The sequence below is a fragment of the Neophocaena asiaeorientalis genome, unplaced genomic scaffold, assembly GCF_003031525.2.
Source record: "Neophocaena asiaeorientalis asiaeorientalis breed wild unplaced genomic scaffold, Neophocaena_asiaeorientalis_V1.1 scaffold7, whole genome shotgun sequence".
Lineage (NCBI taxonomy): Eukaryota > Metazoa > Chordata > Mammalia > Artiodactyla > Phocoenidae > Neophocaena > Neophocaena asiaeorientalis.
The window spans coordinates 20,257,052-20,284,656 of record NW_020185337.1 but is presented as its reverse complement, the minus strand read 5'-3'; the positions used below and the strand labels follow the sequence as shown (position 1 = coordinate 20,284,656).

At 41.6% G+C, this 27,605-nt stretch overlaps 1 protein-coding gene across 5 annotated transcripts in view; it reads right to left on the bottom strand.

The window, feature by feature from the left end:
* Positions 1-27,605, bottom strand: part of ABCG2 (ATP binding cassette subfamily G member 2 (JR blood group)) — a 146,431-nt gene that overhangs the window by 38,726 nt on the left and 80,100 nt on the right. For all 5 annotated transcript variants that reach the window (XM_024736089.1, XM_024736088.1, XM_024736091.1 and 2 more), the window contains one exon: positions 4,459-4,680. In XM_024736089.1, coding sequence (XP_024591857.1) covers positions 4,459-4,661 — 203 coding nt within the window. In that variant the 5' untranslated portion in view covers positions 4,662-4,680. The remainder of the gene's footprint in view (positions 1-4,458; positions 4,681-27,605) is intronic.

The following is a 27,605-nucleotide window of genomic DNA, read 5'->3' as shown; positions in this document are numbered from 1 at the left end:
TCCCAGATCATGATTTTCACAGACACCAATTCTATGATTACACAATTGTTGTAAGTGATGAACTTTACAAAGTACCCCGGTGCTTCCATCCAGGAGGACCTCAGCACTTACTGACTATTGTGTTTGCATCGTCACAACTGTGAAATGGCTGGTGCTAGGGTGACATGTACCTTTCACTCTGCGCGTTAGCTGAAACACTGAACAAAAATAAATGAATTAGGTAAACCAGGAACAAGGTGGAAAACAGAAAAATCTCTTATTCTTTCAGTGACTTTCCCCACAGATGTAAAAAAGACATGCTAATGGCTGGGTGAACTTTCAAGATGCATCCATCAATAGCTCTTGATGCACTTTCTTTATCAGTAGCTATCTAGTAACAGCTTCTAAAATCACGAGATACAAGCTTGTTGTTCACTAAAACTCTGCTGCCAGAAAACCTTTCCAGGTTTTAAAAATATCTCCTCAAATCGAGACCAAGCAATCCGAAATAACTAATCCCAAACTGAATGTAAACGTTCTAAGACAAAGAATTTTACAGGTCCCTCAGTTGGGTTTACTTTGGCACTAAGCCCTAGCATGACAGAAAACAACAGCAGTGTAGAAATACAACTGCAACGGTTCCAGTTTGGAGCAGTGGCTAATTCTCCCTTCATTCATTAAACACAGTTATCTCATGTCTACTATGTATAACAAGATTACTCTTCTAGGACATGGGACTGAGCTGAGAATAAAACAAAAGTCCTAGCCCTTGTGGAATTTACATTCTAGTTCAGGGATCAGCAAACTACAGCTGGTCACCTGTCTTCTGTTTTCATAAACAAAGTGTTACTGGAACAGAGCTCTACTCCTTCATTTGCGTTATTGTCTATGGCTGCTTTCATGCTACAACGACAGGGATGAGTAGTTGCAACACAGATGGATGGCCCATAAAGCTGAAGATATCTACCATCAGGCCAGGCCCTTCACAGAAAAAGCAGTCGATGGTCTACAATTCCCTTGTCTCCCCACCCTACCCCCCGTCCTACTATCATCCCTCAAAACCGATTTCCCACCCTTATATACTGCTTTACAGCATTTACACGCAGCAAAGTCCCCCTCACTAAACTGTAAAACCCTGCCAACCAGTTATGTCATCTTGTATTAAGCCTCAGCCCAAAAGTATGTAGCACAGTGGTCTACAAGGGAAGACCCCTGAATACTGGACACACGAAGTGAAACCTAGCTAAAGGAGTCACATCACATGTATTACTTTTTTAGTGGATAATGGTTAATCCTTTGGTCTCGGTTTATAAAGGAGCAGTCAATGCCATTCCCAATGCTTGGAGCATGGCCTCTCCCTACCCTACCCTACTGTCCCCTACACACACACACACACACTTGTGCACCCAATCTTCACCTTCTCTCTCCCCACACCCCTGAATCTCTGATTTAGGGTTAGGGATGTCCACTGTGTCTCCTAACCCTTCTATCACAGTAGAATGACACAGTGAGGTGCTCTAGTCGTCTGAATCCCCCATTAGACGAGAAGGTTTCTCAGGACAGAGGACATATCTGTGTCACTAGCATCTTGCACAAGGTCAAGCACCCCACAGACACTGGACAGTTGTTGAATAAGTGAGTCTCAACATTTCCATAAATGACAATTACTTATAGGAAAACCAAAAGAAATGTTTTCAGTAAAAACAAATGTTAAGAAGTAGGAAAAGTGTATGGAAAATAGGTACAGTCTGACTAGAAAGAAAACTGAGTGACATTCCCTACTCGTTATTTTACGTTCAAATATGTCAATCATTTCTATTAGACTTCCGCTTCCCTTCTCAGTGCGAAGGTGATGAAAGTGGGTAGAGGTGCAGCCAGCACCCAAGAACACAGGCTGCAAAGGGAGGTAGGAGGAGGAGAGGAAACGGGTGGAAGGGCGGGAGACTGCATACACTGAGGAGTAAGAAGATTGATTGAGCAAACCAATGAGTACATTAAAGACAACGAGAACCAGGTTCTTCACTTTTTGAGATGTTTTACAAACATGGAAATGTGGAAAGAACCTTGGAGTGTTAGATATAAATTGGAGGATGTATTAATGAGAAGTCACGGGTTTTCATCTCCATACACAGATACAGAAAGTTTTAGATATGTGTATAAGCACACGTGTGGGTATATTGAAACATACATATAGTCAGTCCCTACCTAGGTCTGTCCACCGAGAAAGCCTAGAAGCTATAAGATCCTAATAGCAACAAACATTCCCGACACCCAGATCTTGGTTTGTAAATACCATCCTCCACATAAAGGAACATCAGCTGATTCCAGGTCTGACGCAGGGTGAATACACAGTGAGTCCGAAAATTCTTGCCGTGCCAACAAAATATTCAAAGAATGAGAGTATATGTCAAAAGAATGAGTTAAAACACAAAACAAAATACAGAACCTACCTTGAAAGTCTCCCACTGACCAAGTCAGGAACAATAAAGGATCAAGATGAATAATGACAGGACTTCCCTGGTGGCTCAGTGGTTAAGAATCCTCCTGTCAATGCAGGGGACATGGGTTCGAGTCCTGGTCTGGGAAGATCCCACATGCCGTGGAGCAACTAAGCCCGTGAGCCACAACTACTGAAGCCCGCATCCCTAGAGCCCATGCTCCACACCAAAAGAAGCCACCGTGGTGAGCAGCCCACACACCATAACAAAGAGTAGCCCCCGCGCAGCAACGAAGACCCAACACAGCCAAAAATTAATTAATTAAAAAAAAAAAAAAAGACAAATGAGAGCACCCTTTTCCCCATCCCAGAAACTCTACTTAGTTGAAGCCCGCAGATGGGGGAAAAGATAAGAAACATTACTGCCTAAATAAGAAACGTGAGTAAGCAAGAAAAACGACCCCTGGTATCCTTTTAACTGTAAAATTTGAAAGGATTACAAGATTTGACTGAGTTTTTATGAACCTAGGAATGCATGTAAGGGTGAACTCATCTGTTGCTGAAACACACGCCACTGAACCATAAAAAACATTACGAAGCCTTCAGCAGGTGACACTGTTACTGTATCAAGTTACTAATTTACTAGCTTTAAAACATAAGCAAGGTAGGGGTTTCCCTGGTGGCGCAGTGGTTGAGCATCCGCCTGCCAATGCAGGGGACACGGGTTCGTGCCCCGGTGTGGGAAGATCCCACATGCCGCGGAGCGGCTGGGCCCGCTGAGCCATGGCCACTGAGCCTGCGCGTACGGAGCCTGTGCCCCACAACGGGAGAGGCCACAACAGTGAGAGACCCGCGTACCGCAAAAAAAAAAACATAAGCAAGGTAAACGAACCCTGGAGCAGCATATATTTTAAATTTATTCAACCTGCACATACTCAAATCGTCTGTTACCTTCCACTTATCAGCACAAAATCTGAAGTGACCAGCATTTTTCTTGATTAGTATGCTCCACAAAAAAACTTGTCAGCTTTTCAGAAAAGTCAGGTGACTCCAGTCTAGGCATGTGGCAAAAGATAAAAGCTTTTCATCTACCATTCCTCTCCTCATTCTCATACTCAGGGTTTCTTTACACAAGAAAGCATCAAGGAGGCAGGCATGACAGTCTGTGTTACTGCATGGAGAAAACACTATCTAATTCTACACAGCACCTGGCTTCCAGTAACCCAGTCTCAGATCCCCATTGTTTCTTCCCCACCCACATCCAAAACTTTTCTCCCCTATTTGTCATCTCCCAGCCCTCTGCAAGCAGCTGGCTGCCAGTAACAGAAAAGACCACAGTCCCATATAATGCACCCAGACGATAGGAGAGATGTCTGATTCCATATAGGTTTGTAGCCATACCTGGCCAAAGGGCTCTTATCAAACCACTCCTCCAGGCTTGGAAAGCCGAAAAAGTTGCTTCCTTTGTCTAGGAATAATTATTTCCCCAATTAAACAAAGAAATTAACAAAACACAGAGGCCACGCTACCTAAGCAAACCTAGATTCACTCCCTACTCCACAGAGAGGTAGAATCCAGCTCAGTTCTCTGGAAATCAGAAAAACATGAAAACCCTAAAGGCTATAATATATGAAAGAGAGATACCTGGGACCCAGTAGATTCTATCTGAATGCCCATTTCTCTCCCCACTCTACAGCCCACTCCACCACCATCTGATGAGTTAGTTGCTGGATGAGGAGAATAAAAATCATAGTTTTATGTTGACTTGGATTCTAAAATATAAATAAGTGTATTAATTTGGATCCTAAATTCTCTCATCACTTTGGACTTCAACAGCATAACTTAAGCTAAGCTATAGTTGTCTTACATTTACACACACCTAACATGTGATCCAACTGTTTCACTGCAAGTTTAGCCAAATGAAAAGGAAGCATGTGTCCGTACATCTGTATAGACTTGTACACCTTCATCTGCAATAAGCAAAACCTGCCAGGTTCACTGCATGTCAATGAACCTGTTGAAATAAAAGTTCATGCACATACTTGACATTCTTTAGTATTTCTTTCTCAACTGTTTTCCGACAAAGTAGAAAGCCACTCTTCACTGTTACTCGATAGCAGATGTTATGAAAACTTAACACAGCTCCTCCAGTAAACGTCTTCAGGTCATTGGAGGCTGTCTCCGGGATGCAACTGGTGTTTCTTTTTGACATTGGGACAGAAACTTGGTAACTACTGGAAGACATCTGGAGTGTTTCTGCCTCTCTGTAGAGGGAAAAGCAACAGTAAGTTGACAGTAAATGAGACGGTAAACAGTAGTTAAGAGTACACTTAAAACAATTCGGTTTTGGTACAAACTTCCAGTTATAAAATAAGTTAAGTCCTGAGGATATAATCTGCAACGTGGTGACTCTAGCTAATAATACCGTACCGTATATCTGAAAGCTGCTAAGAGAGATCTTAAAAGTTCTTATCATAAGAAGAAAAAATTTGTGACTTTGGTGTGTGATGGCTGTTCCGTAGACTTACTGTGGTGATCATTTCACAGTACATACAAATTTTAAGTCATTATGTTGTATGCCTGAAACTAATATAATATTATGTATCAATTATATCTCAATTTAAATTCTAAACAGACACCAAAAAAATTTTAATGTAAAATGCCTCATTGGTCATTTTTATATTGATTACATGTTTAAGTAAAAATATTTTGCATATATTGGATTCAATGAAATATATTTTTAAAAATTTTAAACAAGTCCATTGTAAACCTCAATGCAATAAATAGCTCCATTTCCAATAAATAGGCCACATCACGGCAATAAGAACAACCTTGAAACCTATATTAGGGAAGCAGACACAACTCTGAATACATACACTCCAATTAGGTGTCAATTAAACATCTAATAAGTAAATAGGGAGAGTATGAAAATTTCTCAAAACTCATGAAGCAGAAAAAAGATGAACGGGAGTTAGATCTGACTTGAAAAGTGTATTACGATACAACTCAAGATCAGGGACAGACCACATGATCACCGTCACCCCGTTTTTGTTTGAGTCTATGACACAGTTATTACAAAAAGGGGGTTGGCCAGGCAGTCAGGGATAAGAGAGATTTATTTGAATTTAAAGCTCCAGACTTGGGCAAGATGGGAATAAAGATGCAGACCTACTAGAGAGTGGACTTAAGGATATGGGGAGTGGGGAAGGGTAAGCTGGGACAAAGTGAGAGAGTGGCATGGACATATATACACTACCAAATGTAAAATAGCTAGCTAGTGGGAAGCAGCCGCATAGCACAGGGAGGTCAGCTCGGTGCTTTGTGACCACCTAGTGGGGTGGGATAGGGAGGGTGGGAGGAAGACGCAAGAGAGAGGGGATATCGGGATACAGGTATATGTATTGCTGATTCACTTTGTTATAAAGCAGAAGCTAATACACCATTGTAAAGCAATTATACTCCAATAAAGATGTTAATAAATAAATAAAGCAAGCTCCAGACTTCCGGCGGCCTCGAGGCCGGGCTCCGGGTCCGGTGGGTCAGCACCAGCTGATGCCTGGTGGGCACCGCCGCCTGGACCTGTTGGGCGAGCGCCGGAAACAGTGGGCCCTGTCAGGCCGGAACGCTTCACCTCTTGGTATTTCCCGCAATCGCCACGTGAGGCACCTGCTGATGCAAAGCTGTCTACACAGTGGGTCTGGCCCTGGTAATCTGCCTCATTCGTGAGTTCCCGCCTGCGTTAGGCACTGCGTTGGGCAGCTGGTTAAAACGGTGAAGAGCGGGGTTCCCCGTCCCCGGAGCTGGCCTTCTGCAGAGGCAAGACTTTCCAACGCCAGCTGCAGTCCACGGGCGTGGAGAACGTGTGGGCTTTAGGGATGCTTGCCGCGAGCTCAAGTTGCAGCTTTCCCACTGGTCGCTAGTGACCACAGACACGTGCCTTTAACCTCTGAAAGTGTTACCTTATCCCTGAAAAGGAGATTGACAGTTGTTTGTGCTCTAGGATTGTGTGATTTACATGAGAGAACCTATGTAAAGTGCATGGTACACTTCTGGCCTGCCGTGGATGTGTTGTGCTTGGGGGTTTTGTCTGCCTTCCTGGGCATCAAAACAAGTGCAATCGAACCGGTACAAGAAGATGGTCCTTCCTTCCCATTAGATTAGTGATATTTATCTTTATCAAGGTGTTGAAATGCTTTTGGAAGGTATAAAATCTGCTGCCAGTTTCAGCCTATGACTTGGTTTAGCCTGTTTACTGAATCTTCCTAAAATATATATGTGCTCAGAAATCAACTCACCGTCCCTATTTTATTCTCTGTGGAGCGCTTGATGCTGTGCCCTGGACCTCACTCAGTGCCGGGCAGGGTCCTGAGAAATTACTAACCTCGTTCCTGTGTCCGTGCTGTGAGACACAGCACATATCGTCATCCCTTCATGCCTGATGAAGAAATTAGGCCAAGGAGGGGAGAGAACGCGACCAGGGTCACACAGGTGATGGCAGTTACAGCTGACATCTGTTAAATGCTTTCTGTGTGCCAGGCACTGTTAGAATGGTTTTTTTAAACATGTATCATTTAATCCTTGCTACTCTGTGAGTTAGGTTTCATGGTAGTGACCGAGCTGCATTTTGAACCCGTATCGTTCTATTTTTGTTTTTTCTAAAATACTAAAAATTGAAAAAAAATTACATTCTAAAACATTTTTAGTGTCATATATGTGGAATGTCGCGGGGAATGTGAAAGTGATACCTGTGATGACAGGTGTCATGATGATATGAAACATCAACGAAAACCAAGATTTTGTTTATGAAGAAAGTATTTGTATTCAATACCCCCAGGTCATGTTTTTAGTTATCAGTGGGAACTTTGGGTTTCAGGGCCTGTTTGGAGTTCCTAAGCTCAGTGCCCCAGAAGGATTCCGTGTCGCCCAGGAGAAGGCCTTGAGGAAAACAGAGCAGCTGGTGGGCCACGTGTGCTCCGCACCGCCGGGACCCCAGACCCTGCTCATCTTTGACGAGCTCTCGGACTCCTTGTGCAGGGTGGCCGACTTGGTAAGACGCCGGGCATGGGCCGCAGACCACCTCTCGCTTTTGCAAGTTAAGCTCAGTTTATTAGGTTCAGTATTGGACTGTAAGGTTAGGAATGTCTGAACTGTTTGAGAGGTCTTGGGTGTAATCTGTTATAGTGAAGTGTGCTGTAGAATGGGAAGAATGTACAGGAAAGGTCAGATTTAGTACTCGTACTTTAATCCATATATTTAATAAAATAGATTTGTAATATGTAATGAAAGAATGATTACGCACATGGCAAAGATTCTTCATGTGACAAAGGTTCTTCATTTATGAAAATATCTACCAAAATTCTAATAGAACATTTACAATAAAATTAATTGCATAAAAAAAAAAAAGCTCCAGACTTTATATTCTCCTTCAATCTACTAGGAAGATAAACTCCAAACTTCTTTGGAATGACAAAATCATTTCCTTAATGAGCAAACATACTTAAATTCTAGGAAGGTTTCGAATTATGTACAAAAATAATGGAGAAAATCAAATCAGTAGTTAAGCAGTTAAAGAAGTTAAAACAAAAAGTGAGGATTAAATGTATAAATGAAGTTGAAAATATTTCATTAAACAAATTTAAAAAGGCCCCTTTAAAGGATTTAGAGTAAGACCTTAAAGTGAACTTAACAGCTTGTGAAACAGGTTTGAAATGTGAAACTTCCATAAAACTAGTTTTAATTTTTAAAACTCAAAACAATCCATGAAGAACTTTCTCTCTGGCTATGGTAGAGTAGCTGGTCCAAACCAATCGGTCTCCTAAGAACAACTGTAGAAGTAGACAAAATGTAAGATGCAGCTCTTTGAAGAGCGCTCATTAATGAGAGCCAGCAAAGCAGCCAGGACTTGAGCTGCCAAGTTCCTGGAAAGGAGGGAGGCTGAAGGCACAGCCAGCACTCTGTGCCCTTTTCCCCTCGAGGCAAAGTGCACATCCATGGGGCGAAACTCAGGAAAACCAGGCAGATGGAAGCTGCTAGAGGCCAAAAAGCTGAACAAATATTTAAGTAGCCTCTCAGTGTTAGGGAGACCAAGTTTGGAGCTGTGAACCTACCAGTTGAAAACCTGAAGTTTCTGAGATCCCACTAGGCCTATGACCTGGAAATATGGGCAACCCAGAAATAGACCAGCTTCTACTCAACCAAAGTGATCCACTCATGCTTTGCTATAAGAAACTTAAATCACTCTGAAACTTATTATCATCCAAATTTTCAATCAAAAATTACCAAGCATGCCAGCAAATAAGACCTAATGTTCCACAAGAAGAAAATAGAAATAGTCCCATAGATATTGCAGATTGGAGTCATCAGACATCTGAGTTAAAATAACTGAGGGATACGTCTAAGAAAATAAATGAAAAGATAGACTACCACCAAAGAACCAGAATCTGTATTTTTTTTAAAAATCAATAGATGAGTTTATTAGCAGTTTAGACACAGATTAGGAAAGAATTAGTGAACTGGTAGGCTGGTATGTAGAAAACATACAGATTGAAGAGTGTATGAAAATTCCACGTATCACCATGGAAAAGAAAACAAAAAAACTCCAGACTGAAAAAGTAGGCTTTTTTCTACATAAAAGAGGTATCAAGCCACAGATTGAAAAAGCTCTAGGATACATACAAGCAGGATACATACAAGAAAACCATGCCTGAGAATATCATAGTAGAACAGCCCCCACACCAAAATAATCTGTAATTGTTCCTGTACCCCCAAACTGCTCTATTGTTGTCACACTTAAAACACTATTCAATCTTGGAAACTGCAAAAGTAGGAAACCACTTAGAGACTGGTCCCAGGAAATTAGAAGAGCTTGGTTTTAATCTGTGAACACAATGAATGGTAATAATTAGCTAAAATCCTACTCTCTTAAAGCAGTGAAAGAAGGCTCAAGGTCCAAGTAATCTAGAGACCTTACTGACTTTATGAACTTCTTCAGCCATCCCCCATGCCTTCAAAAGCCAAACTATGCCAGTCTGATACGAGCAATTGCTTCTCCGGCCTCCATCCCCATTTGATGTTCAGCCACCAAAGACACTTTCTAACCCTGTCCCGAGGCTCATTAAGAGAATCAAATAACGTACCACTTGAATGTAAACAGGTCATTGGCTCAAGACAGACATTCATACAAAATTTTTGTGAAATTTTCTGCTAATAAAAGGCACCAACTGGAACTAAAGTACCCAAGAAAGATTATCCATGCCCGTCCATCTATCCATCCATCCAAGAGAGAGGGCTAAAGCTTATAGATACAATCACAGTTTTAAAAGTGTGTGCATACAGAGTTTGACTTCACTGTGCTGGGCTTAAGTCTGTGATTCACACTGCTAGGAGGTGCTGGATTCCTCACTAGGATTCTAATAATCTTCCTCAGGAAGACAACAGGGTCTTAGTTATTCATGTGTCACAACTCAAGAGATTAGCAGGCATAACTAAGGTACACCATCCAGCTGAAGCACATTATACCAAAAAACAAACTTATTTCTAACACCAATATGGAACAATATATTACTCTATGATGAAACAAAAAAGTTACAGTAATGATTACAAAATTTTAAAAATACAATGTCTCAGGGCTTCCCTGGTGGCGCAGTGGTTAAGAATCCACCTGCCAACGCAGGGGACACAGTTCGAGCCCCGGTCCGGGAAGATCCCACATGCCGCGAAGCAGCTAAGCCCGTGCGCCACAGCTACTGAGCCTGCGCTCTAGAGCCCGCGAGCCACAACTACTGAAGCCCGTGTGCCACCAACAAGAGAAGCCACTGCAGTGAGAAGCCCGTGCACCACAACGAAGAGTAGCCCCCGCTCGCCGCAACCAGAGAAAGCCTGCGCGCAGCGACGAAGACCCAAGGCAGCCAAAAATTAATTAATTAAATCTATAAAACAGACAAACAAAAAAGACCCCACCGCTCTGGCTGCTGTGTGGCAAGTGTGGAAGCAAGGCCCAGTCAGGAGGCTCCTGCAGAAAACCAGGTGAGACACGCTTGAACAAAGGGATGGGCCTGGGTAATGACAGAGGGGACCTCAAAAGTTCCAGGGCTCTGTTCCCACGCAGGAAGGTTTAGATGCCTGTGAGACATCTGAGGGAGAGACAGATCTTTGGTTAAAAACTGAGAAGCATATACAAGACTCTCGTGGATGACAAACCACAAAGCCTTCTTGGGGGTCTTCAGTAGTCAATAATGTATTGCTCTATGATTTTTAAAACATGCTACAGACCCACATTTGATTAGCTGTGAACTGCTTTTCAAGAGGCATCAAGGGATTTACACTGTCATACACAACTGTAAGGTTTTGGATTTTGGCAGGTGCAGTAAGTGTCAAAATCCATAAGAAGATCCGTTGTCCTTGGTTCACCAGCCCCTTGGCCTTCTCTCCTGGAAGGCCCGTGCCTCCCTACTATCTCAGCCATACATGCTGCCCACCTTGGCACTGTGAATCAAGACACTGTCTTAACACCCACTTAACTCTTCCATCTTTTATCCATCTATCTTTCCAGCCCACTCCCTCTACTTATCAGAGGACAGCTCCCCTAGGACTGCCACAGTTCCCACCTAAGTTAACCTTCTACTTATGCTCTGCTTTTCATTCCCTGTTGCTTACTCAAGGACATCTACCCAGTTATCTTCCACCACCCCTCACTTTTTCTCCCCTGCATCAATTTTTCCTTCTCTCCTGATTATAAAATTCTGTAATTCTTCTCCCTTCTCCCCCTCCCCTTCTATGAAGATGGTATATAAGCCCCAAATTCTAACAGCCCCTTGGAGTCACTTTCTTTTTCTTTAAAAAAAAAAAAACAACAACTCCCACAGCTCCTGTCCATCCATTACACTCTCCCTCCTAAGTCCCTCTTAAAACCACTCCAATCAGGCTTCCATCCCACCTCAGCCTCACACCAAAACCACTGCTGACAATATTAGGTGACTGCCAAAGTGACATATCCAATGACTTTTCTGATTAAAATGTAATTCACCGACCATAAACTTCACCCTTTGAAAGTACGGCTAATTATGTGATTTTGAATGTATTAATGATCAATTCTTAGTCAAATCACCAGCAACACTGAAAGCTGAATATTCTCTCCTGGAAACATTTTCTTCACTTTGATTTCAGGACAAGATCAGGAAGCTCGGTTTAGGACATATGCTTTTGAGACATTCAAGCAGAGATACAGCGGACGGTTGGATGCTGACAGGAGAGGACCTAGAGATACACACCAAGTGGTATGAAGACCCTGAAACTGGATCAGAAGGGGAGTGGCTGTTGAAACACCACTGTGGCATAAAAGTTATTTTGAGCTGAAGGCATTTGAGTTCCTGAAATCCCTTACCTGCCTAGAAGCAGAGCACGCCCTCATGCAAATTGTCATAAGTCCTCTCCCCAGAAGCAACCAGGGAAAATTGACTCTTACCACCTGAGACAAAGAGAAATCTGTACCACACCTAAACACACCTGTCAAAAAATTATCTATTTCCCATCTATTCTCCTAAAGGCCCAGTTATCTTTCCTGAAAGTCATTTGTGTTCCCATAAGTGCCCTTCTCCCCCTCTCCTTCTATGAAGATGGTATTTAAGCTCAAATTCTAACCACTCCTTTGAGTTACATTTTTCTGTGAATTCCTTTTCCACATGATTGAATCTAACCTTTCTCTCTCGTTAATCTTTTGTTGGTTTAATTTGCAGGCCCCCAACAACAGAACCTAAAAGAGTAGAGGAAAAGTTTTTCCTCCCCTCCTCTGCACCTAAGAGAGGATCGCCAAGGACTCAAAGGACTGAGTCCTAAGGATATGTTTACAATAGTGGCGATTAGAAAGCACCAGCCAAGAGATACATAATTTGACAAAGTTAAAAATTACCAACTCCCTGCAATTCCCTGGAAGTCCTCGGTTAGGACTCTGTGCTTCCACTGCAGGGGGCTCGGGTTTGATCCCTGGTTGGGGAACTAAGATCCCGCCTGCCGTGCAGTGCAGCCAAAAAAAAAAAAAAAAATTACCCACTCCATTTATTCTCACAAATTACACAACAAATCACTTATTTTATAGACGGTAATCTGGTTCTTGATGTGTAAAAATGCTATAAATAAGGCCCAAGGAAGTGTTTCTCTTGTGTTCAAGATAATTGGAGGTCAGATGGAAAAGTACCTACGCTTCTTTCCACATTCTATAGTAACATGCACGGGGAAAATAAAATAGTGCTGTCCCCTGGACACATGTGGCTACTGCTACTCAGCGCTCGAAATGTAGCTGGTGAATGTTTTATGTGATGTAACTTATTCACTTAAATTTAAATAGCCACAAGTGGCTAACAGTTACCATACTGGACAACACAGGTCTAGACTGTTTACTTCTTAAAAATGTATTTCCTCATTCTTGGGTTACTTGGTAACTAACCAATTTTATAACCCCATAAAAGATACATATACTTGAACACTGAGGTCACGCCACCCACTCTCATATGCATCCTGCATCAGAAAAAAGAAGACAAGAAAAAGGTGCATATACTTGCTATATGCTGTTATCAAATAAATTCATTCCTGAGTTTTAAAACAGCACAAAAGTGTACTGTTTTTATTTCAAAAACAGGATAGTGCTATATATTTCAGGTTGAGAATAACAAATCTATAAAATGATTAAGTATACAATGGCTGAAAAAAGGCAATGCTTCTTATTTTAGAACTGTCTTCTGAACAACTGCTAAATTGAATTACATCACTTTCCTCAAGCGAAAACAAATGAGGTGAATCCCTAAGGAATTAAATGTGATCCCCAAACAGAATTCACATTTTACCAAAACATTTTTGACCGTGTTTTTGCATAAAGGGGGACCCCTTCCAGGGCCCGAGAGTGGGCTCTGCTCTGACACTCGGAAATGAATTGTCCAAAGAGACACACATGCTGACAAGACTTTATTAGGGCTGCCAGGTGGAGAGCGGCAGGGTAAGGGACCCCAGGAGAACTGGTCTGCCACGTGGCTCGCGGCCTCAGGCTTCACGGGAACGGGGGTCGTTTCTGGGTTGTCTCTGGCCCATCACTCTGACTCAGGGTCCTCCCTGGGGGCGCGCGCATCTCTCAGCCAAGATGGATTCCAGCGAGGAGGCTTCTGGGAGGTTGGCAGGACGTATCGTCTCCTCCCTCCTCCTTTTGGCCCCTCCCGGATTCTCCCAGTTAGCTTTTGGAGGCAACACCTCATTCTTTATGAGGACCTCCTGCTGTGAGACAACTCTGGCAAGCAGTTATCCTGCTTGCGCTTGGCCAAGGCTGGTGGTTTCGGTCCACAGTTCCCTAACAATTAACAGAAATTTCATAACATTCTCATGGTGAATGTCATACAGCTTTATTCAGAATTTCAAACACCAAAGGTAGGCTAATGAAAGAAAAATAATTAATTCAAATAAAATATAACCCTGCCAGCCACCCTCCAGGGCTTTCCTCTAAGAGTCACAAAGATCTCTCTAACAGTGTATGACCAGCACGTGGATCACAGCTCACCAAACAAACTAGCACTAAAGTGTTCTTCTAGCCCCAGCTCATAGTGTAGGAACCTTCCTCTCGCACCCTTCTGACCTTCAGCCATCTCCCAAATTACAAGTAAAAGAATGATATTTTAAAGTATCTCCTTTAGACTTTACTGGAAACCTGCCACTTCAGAGAGCCACATTTGCATTTGCAAGCTAAAAATTTGCCCACACAGGCTGTTGTAAAAGCAGGGACCTAACATCTATTATCTTTGTATCCTCTGGAGCTCTTCATACCCTGTTCCCGATTATTCCCACTGAATGAAAGACTAAATCGCAAGATGCCACATCCCTGTATCAAGCAAAGCGGTTTCATAAAGATATTCTAACAACAGGAAGTCACTAAGCGTCCTGTTTAGAGAGGTTAGGTCCTGGTAGCATTAGTAAACCACATGTCCAAATTAGAAAGAACGAAAATACACGCCACAGAAGATTCTGCCTGGAATCTATGAAAGGTAAGGACAAATCTTAACGAACACCACCTAAGAACTCAATATATTAACACAGCTGGAGTTCACAGAAAAAATAATTATCCCGTTTCAAGGCAGGACATTCTTCCGGCCAGCAATGTCCTTCCCCATTCCTTTGCCTGCAGCCTCAAATTCACTTGAGAGATTAAGACCAGTGCCATCCTTCATGAAGCAGCACATGGCCTCCTAGAGGAGACTAACCAGTTGTACGGGAAGAAGAGAAAAGAGAAGAAAGTTGTCCTAGTAAAGGAAAGTAACACCATTAAATTGAAAGAGATTGTGCTGGGAAATGCATGCTGTCCGTTATACTAGAGTGCAGCTCTGGGGACGGGGCAGTTAAGAAAATGAGGCCGCAAAAGTAAGCAAAGACCATCAAAGGGTGACATACGCCCTGCAGGGAGTGAAGACTTGACTCTGGAAGCTCAGCAGGTCCCTTCAGCCCTCCTCTCACTCGTCCTACACATCCCCACCCTTCCAGCACAGAGGAGATACTCCGAAAGGCCAGTGAGGGATCTACAGGGAACTAGTGACTTATGGAAAAAAGGTACAGGTAACAAAAAATGGGGGAACATTCCTTCCAATATAATGCCAACTATACTCATGGTTCAGCCTAATCTTTGTTTTTTGTCATGTTTATTAAAAACACGTCAACAGGGCTTCCCTGGTGGCGCAGTGATTGAGAGTCTGCCTGCTAATGCAGGGGACATGGGTTCGTGCCCCGGTCCGGGAAGATCCCACATGCTGCGGAGCGGCTGGGCCCGTGAGCCATGGCTGCTGAGCCTGTGTGTCTGGAGAGACCACAGCAGTAAGAGGCCCGCGTACCGCAAAAAAAAAAAAAAAAAAAAAAAAAAAAAAAAAAAACACGTCAACAGTAAACAGTGTTGTAAACAGTAAAACTTATCCTCCTTAAGTACAGTTTTTGGACTCTGAAGATGTATACAGTCATGGGACTTCCCTGGTGGTCCAGCGGCTAAGACTCCACGCTCCCAATGTAGGGGGCCCCAGGTTCCATCCCTGGTCAGGGAACTAAATCTCACATGATGCAAATAAGAGTTCACATGCCGCAACTAAAGATTCCCACGTGCCGCAACAAAGATCCTGTGTGCTGCAACTAAGACCTGGCACAGCCAGATAAGTATTTATAAATAAATAAATAAATAAATATATGTATACAGTCATGTTACCACCAAAATTAAGACACAGACCATTTCCATCATCCCAAACAAATTCCCTCTCCCTCCCCCCAAGTCCCTGACAACCACAGATCTGTTTTCTGTCCCTTTTTCAATTTAAACTTAATCCTCCCTTTAAATAGATACAAGTGCACTTAAAGTAAATACAGCTGACCCTTTGAAACCCAGCAGGACCCTGTGGGGTCCTCCTGGGAACAAAAGCCTTTCTGTGCCGGTGGTTTCTTATTTGTAGGAAAAGGCTTCAGTCTCCTAGACCTTCCCTGAGTTCCAAGAGGCAGATTCAAACAGTTACTACTTAGAAGAGTGAAGGAACCAGAAACAATGGAAAGGCAGTAGAGACAATAGTGCAGGGACTTCCCTGGTGGCGCAGTGGTTGAGAATCCGCCTGGCAGTGCAGGGGACACGGGTTTGGGCCCTGGTCTGGGAAGATCCCACATGCGGTAGTGCAACTAAGCCCATGCATCACAACTACTGAGCCTGCGCTCTAGAGCCCGCGAGCCACAACTACTGAAGCCCGTGTGCCTAAAGCCTGTGCTCCGCAACAAGAGAAGCCACCGCAGTGAGAAGCCTGTGCACCTCAATGAAGAGTAGCCCCTGCTCCCCGCAACTAGAGAAAGCCCACGTGCAGCAACGAAGACCCAACACAGCCAAAAATAAATAAATGAATAAATAAATGTATTAAAAACAAAAAAAAAGAAACAATAGTGCAACCCTGGGGGCAGGGTCCTGGTTCCTCCTCAAGGGATATATATTACAATATCTTTGAGCTCTTCTACAGGAACTGAGGCCCCCCCACCTGGCTGGACAACGGTAACTTCAGGCTGAGCACTAGATTCCTGGAGCACCGCCCTGTTACCTCACCACCAACCAATCAGAAGAAAGTCACACACCCTGCAGCCCTCACCCTAAATTTTGCCTATAAAAAACACTTCTCCGAAAACCACCAGGGAGTTCCGGTCTTTTGAGCACAAAATGCCCGTTCTCCTTGCTTGGCCCTTGCAATAAACCTTCCTCTGCTCCAAACTCCGATGTTTCAGTTTGTTTGACCTCACTGTACGTTGGGCACCTCAACTTGCATTTGGCAACACCTTAAACAACACAGGTTTGAACTGTGCAGGTCCACTTATATGTGGATTTCTTTTCCATAACTATATTAGAAAAAATTTTTTTAAGATTTGCAACAATTTGAAAAGACTTGCGAACTATGTAGCCTAGAAATATTGAAAAAAAATGAAGTTAGGTATGTCATGAACACATAAAATATATGCAGAGATATGTGTAACATACAAAATGTGTGTTAAGTTTTGGAGGAGTCAAAAGTTATACCTGGACTTCTGACTGTACGGGGGTGTGTCCCTAACCCCTGCTATTCATTTTTACTTTTGCATTCTGACAAAATTTGCAAGGATTCTGCCCAAATTTGTCTTAATCTGCGACAGAAAACTGAAACTTCTAGAAAATATTTAGTCAAATTGCGAGTAAAAATGAGTTAGACTAAGGGCAACTTACGTATATGTTACATCCCAAAGTTTCTTCATCTTTGGATCAGCAGTTTCCCGGATGAAATTGTGATGTTCCCTCCAAAGGCTGTTTGTAAAATGCTACCTAACACCTATCATCAAACGTATGGGATTCGAGTTTCTCCAGCCCTTAAACGTACTAGCCAGTAACCTTGGAGGCATTGTTTAGCCTCTCTAAGCCTGTTTCTCATCTGTTGAATTAAAATTCATTCACTAATACTCATTAGACTTCTACTACGTGACAGGCACTGAGGATACAGGAGTGAACAAAACAAAAACATACAAACATCCCTGCCATCAATGAGGTTATGTATGAAAAATGTCAGGGGCAACAGTGCAACAGAGAAAAAATTAAAGCAGAAGAGAAAAAGTGGTCAGGGGAGGCCTTTCCAATGAGGCCTTTGAGCAGAAACCTGAGGGTGGCTCTCTGGAGGCGTGACACCAAGTCCAAGTGTCAGTCTAAGGAACTGCAAGGCCAGCGGGGCTGAGGCAGAGGGAGGGAGAGCGTAGGACAGGAAGTCAGAGGTTCGGGTCAGCTCTGGCAGTGCCCGCGCCTCGGGCCACTGCAAGAACTTTGGACTTGGCTCCAAATGAGACTGGAAGTCACCAAAAAGTTCTGGGTGGCGCAACGACAAAATGGAACTATGTTTAAAAAGATCACTCTGACTTGGGAATGGGGGGCGGGGGAACAGAGCAGGGAGACCACCTAGAGGCTACTGCAGCCATCCAAGAGCCCAGATGGGAACACCGTCCTGCACCCCTCCTCCCAGCCTATGACAGCTGGTCATGTTTTGCCCTAGAGACACTACCAGACACGAGACAAGCACTCAGAAACTGTAAGAACAGTACCTGGCTTCTAAGGAAGAGTGTATTCAGATATATACCTTAGGAAGCCAGGAGTATCCCCGGTCTGCAGCCCTTTGCCCACAAGAAGGTGGGGCTGGGAGGAAGGACGCCAGCAGGCAAAAGGCACCTACTGCCACAGCAAGGTCACGGCCAGTGGAGGTTCTATAGTGAGTCTCTGCCATCCAGCCCATTCCAAAAGAACCCCACCTCCCCCGACTCTGCCCAGGCAGGGAAAAGCAGGGGCAAGTATAATGGTCCAGCCTCAGGCCCACGGAAACCCACTTATGTTTACGTTTTACGTCTATACTCATTTTACATTTACGTTTACACTCACACTCACTTACGCTGAAGAGGGAACTGACAGACGTGGACAGGGAATGCTGCCCGCCGTCCCAGGAAACAAGAAGTGCTGCCCATCATTGCAGCAAACCAGGCTCTGGCCACCTGCCCTGCCGCCACCATCCCCACACCTCCCGATGCCCCTCCACCAAGCCCCCATGGTGCACACCGAGGGGAAGTTAGAGAAAAAGAGGAAGCACTGTATGTTCTGGGCACTGGCCCTAGATCGTTCACATGCATACCTAAGGAATTAGTACCATGAGCCCAGGTGTTGGTATCTTCCCATACATCGAAAAGCACTAGAATCATTAACCTGTGATGTCTGCCTCTTGTGACTATCAGTCGTCTTTGACGTCTGACTACACGGTTTGCTTTTTGTTTTTGTTTTTTTTGTTGTTGTTCAGCAAAAACTCCTAGATATCCTGGCTAGTCCCTTATCTCTTTGGAGCAGTTCCTCAGAGCTCTCCAAGAGGCTGTCTCCTGAGCTTCAGTCTTCAGTAAGGTCCTCAAATAAAACTTAACTTGCGACTTTTAGGTTGTGCGTTTTTCTTCAGCCGACCGTTTTAGTGAACAACAAAGGGACCCAGAGCAGACTTCTCTCCTTCGCCTGAACTCTAGGAGGCTCTGGAGCCTTGCTACCAGCAAAGGCCTCTTGTGCCCGGCCGCCTCCAGACGCATTTAGGTTAAGTCTCTTCTGGGTCTGGGATTTCCTACGACTGGCTGATGATCCTAAGCTTTATTTGGTGGTGGATAAACTCCTCGTTGGAAGAGAAGACTTTCCTTGAACTTACTTTCAAGAAGAGGTACCTGGGTTACCCCAGATGAACGACACTGGGGAGATTCTGCTCAGTTTAAAGACGTGAGCGGGTTACCACAGTGGAGAGACACTGGGAAGATTTTATTATGCATTTGTTGCTGAAATCTCGGCTTCTGTACGCCGAATAGAAATACGGAGACAGCATTTAGGAGAAAAGAGAAAAAAGTGGTTTTATTTCTTTGCTAAGCCAAGAGGGGACACAGTGGGCTAGTGCCTCCAAAAACTGTGCCCCTCCTCCCCTCCACCACCACTGGGGAATCAGAGAAGATTTTATACGCGGGACTCGCAGTCTGTGGTATATGATAAGGATCAAAGTAGTGAAGGTCTTGCATTCTTTTTCTCCTTGCATTATTTCAAAACAGTCATCGTGGCGTCAGGCGGCCAGGTAATTGGGTCCGTCTGTCTCTGGTTTATTGGCCTGCGAGACCTTCTTTCTGAAATGCAAAAGCTACAGGGGGTGGTTTGCAGCCAGGGAGCATAGGGAATTTACCTAAAGTTAGGCAGTGACAGGCGCAAGATGTAACTCACACAGAGTCAGGGGTGACAGCGGCAGGATGTAATTGACATAGGGCCAGAGAGTGAGAGGTTAGCTTTGTGAAGTACCAACCTAGTTACAAACACTACAGATTAGTTAACAGTTAAAATAAAACAAGGAGTGATTAGCTCTTTCAGGCCAGGTTATGTTTCTTCTCTAGCCTGTTCACTGTCCCCTTTACTTTCCTTGTTCTCAGGAGAGGAAAAACTTCATTTCTATTTCTGCTGCAACATACCCATACAGAATTTATTCCTACAAATACCTCCTTAGTTGGGAATTAAAGGAAATCTCACCCTAAAAATGGCCCAATTGGGATTATTCTAACATTCCAAAATGAAGGTTAAAAGAACCCCAATTGATTCTTTTAACATTCCAAAATTAATTAACTAAAAACATTCTAGCTGTTGTGTGCAGCTACAAAAAGCCAGCTTGGTAAAACATCTTTTCAGAATTCCTACCTTAAGGGAACAAAAGCCCTTCTGGGAGGAGCTTGCATTTCTCTCCCTGGGTCTTTGAGATGTAAATGTTCTACCTGATCTTATGCCTCTTTTCCTCCCCCGCCCCTCCCCCGGCCCCCCGAGTTTTGAGAGCTCTGACAATGGCCAGACAATGGATCTTTTAAATTGGAGAGACTTCTAAATTAGTAAAATTTTAGAGGGCTCTCACTATAAACAACTGTTTTATTGGTACCGAAGCAGAAAGCAAATACAAAAAAATATAACAGCTAACCTTAACAACTCCCTTAGTTTAAAACAAATAAACAGCAACAACAAAAAAACAGTTTGGGAAGCTGCATCTGTGGTCAGTTTCCCCTCAATGGGTCTCACAGATGCTAATAAAAGCATTAGATTAATTGTTAATCAGGTTGATTAACAAGGGAATAAGAAACTGAGAGGAAAGTCTAGAGATGTCTTCCCAACAAGGTGGAAATTTTAAAGGGACTTATCCTAAAAGGATAAAAATCTTTAGATGGTTAAGAAATGGGATAAGTAAAACAGACATTAATGGAATTAAAATAAATGTTTTGATACAACACTAAGGTTGGATGGCCAAAGGGACCTCCATTGGTCCCCAATACTAAAGAGCCCCAAACAAGTCCACTCTATTTACCCCAGTTTACAATATACATGTATTTAAAAGGCTGCTGGGGACTTCCTTGGTGGTCCAGTGGTTAAGACTTCGCCTTCTAATGCAGCGGGTGTGGGTTCCAGCCCAGGTTCAATCCCTGGTCAAGGAGCTACGATCCCACATACCTCAAGGCCAAAAAACCAAAACACAAAACAGAAGCAATATTGTAACAAATTCAATAAAGGCTTTAAAAAAAATGGTCCACATCAAAAAAAAAAGTCTGCTAGAAAATTACACTGAGATACCTGACCAGCAATTGCTTGGGGCAACAGGCCAATTAATCAAGTTGGTTCAACTCCTCAAGTCGGGACCCCAAAGCCTTTTACACAAACATAGATAAAATGGTCGGGGGATAAAAAGAAAGGTTTCTAGGGTCAACAACAAATTGGCACTTTCCATTGGCACTTGCCAACTACCTCTACAAGGATAAGTCATGTACTGCTGGAGCTGCTGATTTTCAACACCCCCTGAAAGGAGTTCAGGGGGGAGAGCAGAAATGAAGCCCTCTGTGCTCTGGGAACAGCTGGCAGAACAGGTCTTCAGAGAGTTAGATATTTTCAGGAGCCGATTTTATGAGCACAATTCTTGTATCTCCTCATACCTAGAAAAGCACCAAAATCCTTCATGGTGACATCTGCTCCTCGTGACTAGCAGAAACCTTCTGCAAAAAATATGTGCTTGATTGCATGTATTCCCCCTTCACCAAAATCACGTATATACTGACCTCCCCCCACCCCCGCCTCTTTGGAGCAGTTTCTCAGAGCTCTATGAAATGCTGTCTACCGGGCTGCAGTCCTCATTTTGCCCCAAATAAAACTTAACTCGCAACATTCATGCTGTGCATTTTTTTTAAGTAGACACTGGGACTCCTTGTAAGACCAAGCCTAGTTGATGGGGTCTTAATGGAGGCTAAAATTAAAGATATAAGAGTTGATAGAATTGAGATGAACCTTTATAAAAGTTGGTATATTTGAATGGGCTTTATATAAGATGGTTACATCTCTTCTACCAATTATATTATGGGATAAACATTAGGTCTCACTGGGGAATGCTTCCCTTGCCTGGTATAATAAGATAGGGTGGATAAATCTGCCCCTCAGGCAATATTGCTTAAAAATACTAAGGAAAATCAATAAGGTTATCTGAGCCCACACAATATGAAATAGAACTGGGAGCTAATATTCAGGGACTAATAAAAACAATAATGGAGACTTTTTTTTTTTTGCCCCTAGGGTAAATTGCTCTGGTTTTAATTTGTACACTTAGAATCTGAGGGCCTTTGTTGAATGCCCTGTGCAAAGTTTGGAAGGCATGATAGATTGAACCCTAAAGTTCGAGAACATAGAACTCTTGATTTTCAGTGTAGTTGGAAATCTTACTGATATAAAAAAGCAAATTAAAGAAAATGTAGTTGGGCAAATCAATCTTTCAATATCATTTAGGTGGCAGACCAGTTCTCTGGGGAATTAAAAGCAACTGTCTTTGTCTTGCAAATCTCTACAAATCAGAAATGTAAGTACAGCCCACAAGGACCTGAGACTGAGCCTAATTAGCTCAATCAGGTAGAACCTGAACCCCCTTCCCTCCACCAAAAAAAAAAAAAAAAAAAAAAGGGAAGAAGAGGGAGGCCTTGTTAAACTCAAACTGCTGGAAAGGCTCCCTCACCAAATCTAATTCACAGCCTCCTCCAGGATTTATCAAGGACAGATACAAATCTTAAAAATCTTTTCGACAATAGTGAAAAGCTTTAGTCATCTGAGCAAATAAATTTAACTTATTCCAAATATTACTTATAGACTAGTAAGTTTATAATGTAATAACTGACTCATGACTAAGTTTTGAAATGAAGCTATAAGATCTCTATTTATATCTGTTTATATGTCCATGTGTACATTATACATATGATATGTCCATACCTCCAGATAATATTATCAAAATTAACTTTATAAAAGACCTGTATTTAATTGACTTAAAAGTAAGCACTTACAAATTGAGTATCTTTAAATATAATAAAAAACTAACCCAAATTTCAAGTTCATGTGATCTGGGAAATATTAAGTTAATATCCAGTTTTAAAGTTTAAATTTGTTGGTTTAATTAATACAGACATGTCTTACTTTTATTACACCTCGGTTTACTAAAAGTTAAATAGGTCATATTATCTCTGTTAAATTCATCAAGAAAAATCTCTTGAAATGATGGCTGACTTGGTCTAATGTCTCACGAAGTTTTCATGGGTAATCTAAACACAACTGTAATTCAATAGATATAAATGGGGTAAGAGCTTTTAGGTAAATTCTTTAAGAATAATTATGTTTTATGGTATGTCTACTTAAAAAATAGTTTCTCCAGATTTTTGGTGACTTAAAACTTCAGAGTTTTGCTAAGTTAAATGATGGAAATTTATTAAATGTCCAGATCCTTCCCAAATAAAATAAGATACTGAAACATTACTCAACATAGGCTGCCTTTTACGGAGAAACTAAAGATACTTAGGTTTATTAATAAAAATGTTTGATGTCGCACTGAAAAATTTTCTATTAAAAAAAGCACCTATTTTTTAGAAATCATAAAGAGTATTTGTGATTTTGCCAATCTACAGAATAATAATGTGGAAGACAGTTTATAATTGCTTACTTCTTAGTTTTCACTAGAGATTAAGGTTTTTAAAAGATGAGAATTCTGGTTAATATATGTAATTGAGACAACTAAAATTGGTAAGGAAAACATCTTTGAATGAAAGGAAAAAAGGTATATAAAGTGGAAACACATTTTGTTGAGGGAAAAGAAAGTAATTTTGTCCTGGAGAGAGAGAAAGAAAGGAAAAGCGTAGGACAAAATCTGAAAGTAAAAAGAAAGTTACAGAAGGTATGTGGAAATGGAACCCTGAGAAAAGAGTTCTGTACATGGTCAGGACTGGCTAAGATTAAAATAAAGTTTAATTGAGTAAATAAATTTCAATATCAAAAGTAAGCTAGCATGATTGACATAAATATGGATCTGAAATTTAACTGAATCTTTTTATCACTGTGAACTCAATCAACAGACACTAAAATTATAACTAAAATATAGGCAGAGTGTCTAAATCCTCTGGATATTACGGGGCCCTCTGAGCACACAAAAAGACAAGAGAAATGAAGATCTTGCCTAAAACCCTTCTTTTCAGAATGAGAAAATAGGCTCAACGGCTTGCCCCAAGACTGGGGGAGGCAGGAGGTGGGGAGGCGGGGGCCAGGACCTCACAATTCATTTGAAGACATTTTGCACATCTAAAAGATATGATCTCAACACAACATTGTAAAGCAATTATACTCCAATAAAGATGTTTAAAAAAAAAAAAGGGCATTAAACCCTTAAAGAAAAATAAATAAATAAATAAAATCTTTGCCCTTAAAAAAAAAAAAAAAATCTTATTTCACTCTGTCACCCAACCTGGCTTCTAGAGCATATGGTTAATTTGTGTTAAAAATAAATAAAGGAATTTAACTTCTGCCAAAAAAAAGTGATATGAACAGATGTCCATAACATGAATATATACTGACTGGCACTTCTGATTTGAATTCAAGACTATGGGGTTTGCACATAACCACTTTTATATTACATCTGTATCTTCTTTCTTCCACACAAAGAATAATGATTCTCAACACTCGGGAGATGATAGAATCTGAATATCTCATAATTATTTCTTTGTTTTATTGCCCATTACGTACGTAATAATTTCAGAGTGATAAAATATTAATACTACCATCACTAATATGATTACTGAAAGTTAAAAAGAAATACTTTCGGTGCAGCCACTATGGAAAACAGTATGGAGGTTCCTCAAAAAATTAAAAATAGGGTTGCCATATGATCCAGCAATCCCACTCCTGGGTATATACCCAGACAAGACTATAATTCAAAAAGATACATGTACCCCTATGTTCATAGCAGCACTATTTACAACAGCCAAGACATGGAAACAACTTAAATGTCCATCAACAGATGAATGGGTAAAGAAGATGGGTAAGAAGATTCCATATATACAATGGAATACTACTCAGCCATAAAGAATGAAATAATGCCATCTGTAGCAACATGGATGGGCCTAGAGATTATCATACTAAGCGAAGTAAGTCAGAAAGGGAAAGACAAATACCATGGGGTATCACTTATATGTGGAACCTAAAATACAATACAAATCAACATATCTATGAAACAGAAACAGACTCACAGATATAGAGAACAGACCTGTGGCTGCCAATGGGGAGGGGGCATAGCGGAGGGAAGGAATGGGACTTTGGGATTAGCAGAGGCAAACTATTATACGTAAGACGGATAAACAACAAGGTCTTATTGTATAGCACAGGGAACTGTATTCAATATTCTGTGACACACCATAATGGAAAAAAGAATATGAAAAAGAATATATATATACATATACACACACACAACTGAGTCATTTTGCTGTACATAAGAAATTAACACAACATTGTGAATCAACTAAACTTCAATAAAATTAAAAAAAAAAAAGATACGATCTGTACATATCTGCCCTTCACATATATTGAGCCATTGGTCGGGACATAGTTTAAATAAGTTAATAAGCTAAAAAAAATCCTACTTCCTTATCAGAGCCTGAAAAAATAAAAATTAATGTGTTCATTGTTTTATAAGCACTTATGGGTCATCATTTGGGAAAAAGTGGGAAATTTTAACGCTCTAAACTCTGCCAATTTCATTTCTTTCCCACAAGAGACTGAACCCAAATTGGCAAATACAGTCAGGGCCTCTAGAGTGTTTGAAATTTAAGGCATTACTTGCCTTGTAGAGATGCATTTGCTAGGTCACAAATCTATGAAACTTAAAAATATCAAAGCAACTCCCAGCAACACACCTAGTACCCACATCTTGGTTTCTTATAACAGCCTCCAAAACAAGGAACCAGAGTGCCTTGGAGAAATGGTTGATGCCAGGGTTGGGGCATGGAAAATACAAAAATGAGCCTGGAGCATTTCATGATACCAGAAAGTAAGGAAATGCTTTTTAAAAAATGGGGATAGGGAGGTGGTATGTCAAAAGGGCACAGGGGCCAACCTGAAAAAAGAGCTCCCAGTGGCTAAAGATGGAACAATTTGAGCAGTAAATTAAATAATGACAGTATCAGATTATAACCTATATAATAAAATAAATATCCATGAGTCTGTACTGATACAAATAGTTGAATAAATAAATGGTGAAGGAAAAGCTCTTCCTTACAGAAGAATTCTCTTTAATAAACATCGAAGGAATGAGAAAAACAATTTTTAAATCACCATTAGAACAACACAGTACCATGTACATCAAGTTCCACCAATGGATGCTAAAACTAGTGAATAAAGATTTAAGGAGAGGGGCTTCCCTGGTGACTCAGTGGTTAAGAATCCACTTGCCAACTCAGGGGACATGGGTTCGAGCCCTGGTCCAGGAAGATCCCACATGCTGCGGAGCAACTAAGCCTGTGTGCCACAACTACTGAGCCTGCGCTCTAGAGCCCATGAGCCACAACTACTGAGCCCGCGTGCCAAAACTACTGAAGCTCGTGTGCCTAGAGCCCGTGCTCTACACGCAACTGCAATGTGAAGCCCATGCACCGCAACTAGAGAAAGCCTGCTCACGGCAACGAAGACCCAATGCAGCCAAAAATAAATAAAATAAATTTAAAAAAAAAAAAAAAGATTTAAGGAGAAACAAGATATTTGCATGGTCCAAGTTTCTCTCCCAAGATATCTACTAAATACAAAAGGAAAAATGATAACTTTCCATCGGGGACCTGACAAACAGCACTTAACCAAGGTCTACAAAAGTCATAAGACATCATGTACCTCTGCTATGATGCACTGGGATTACTTCTAGTATTTCTTCCCAAAATGGATAGCTTCAATCTAGTCATGAGAAAATACTGAGTACTAACTGAGGGACATCCTAAAAAATAACTGAACAGTACGCTTCAGAAGTGTCAAGGTCAGGAAAAACCACAGAACAGAAGGTTGATGAGTTGTCATAGTTTGGAGGAAACTAATGATACACAGCAATCAAACGCAATATTAACTCCTAGGCTGGATCCTGAACAGAAAAAGGAGAGTGAAAAGCCGATGAAATCCAAGTAAGTCTATAGTTTAGTTAATAGCATTTACCAATGTTAATCCATTAGTTTCAACAATGGTACTACAGTTTACGTAAGATGCTATAGGAACTCTCTGTACCGTTTTTTTTGCAACAAGTCTAAAAATAATTCCAAAATAAATAATGAAATAACCCCAATATTTTTCAATGTTTATAACGCAAGTGTAATATTAGACTTAAATTGCTATCTTTGCTCTTTAAAACCAACCCAGCCACGGGCTGTATCTATTCTGAAAAGCATTGTTTTATAAAGACTAACACATCAAAGATCTCTTTCCCTTGTTTCTCATAACATATGGAGGGAGAGGAGAACAGCAATTTGATTTTTGTTGAAAAATTCAAACCACTTGAATTTTTGCTTGCTTCCACTTAGGAAGCAAGATAGAACACATCTCACTGGGGGAGAGGGAAGGTATATATCTAAGGATGAAATCAGAACACAATGAGGGGTTTGTAGCTCCAGGAAGGAGCTAAAAGTAGCAAGGATGGATCTACACTGTAGCAACTGGAATGAGTCACCTGGCCCTAGGCTGCTAGTAATAACTGGGCGTAAATCAACATTGCACATGTCAAACATATTGTACTCATAGCTTAGATTCCGATGGAAGCAGTGAATGGTTTGGCATGATAAT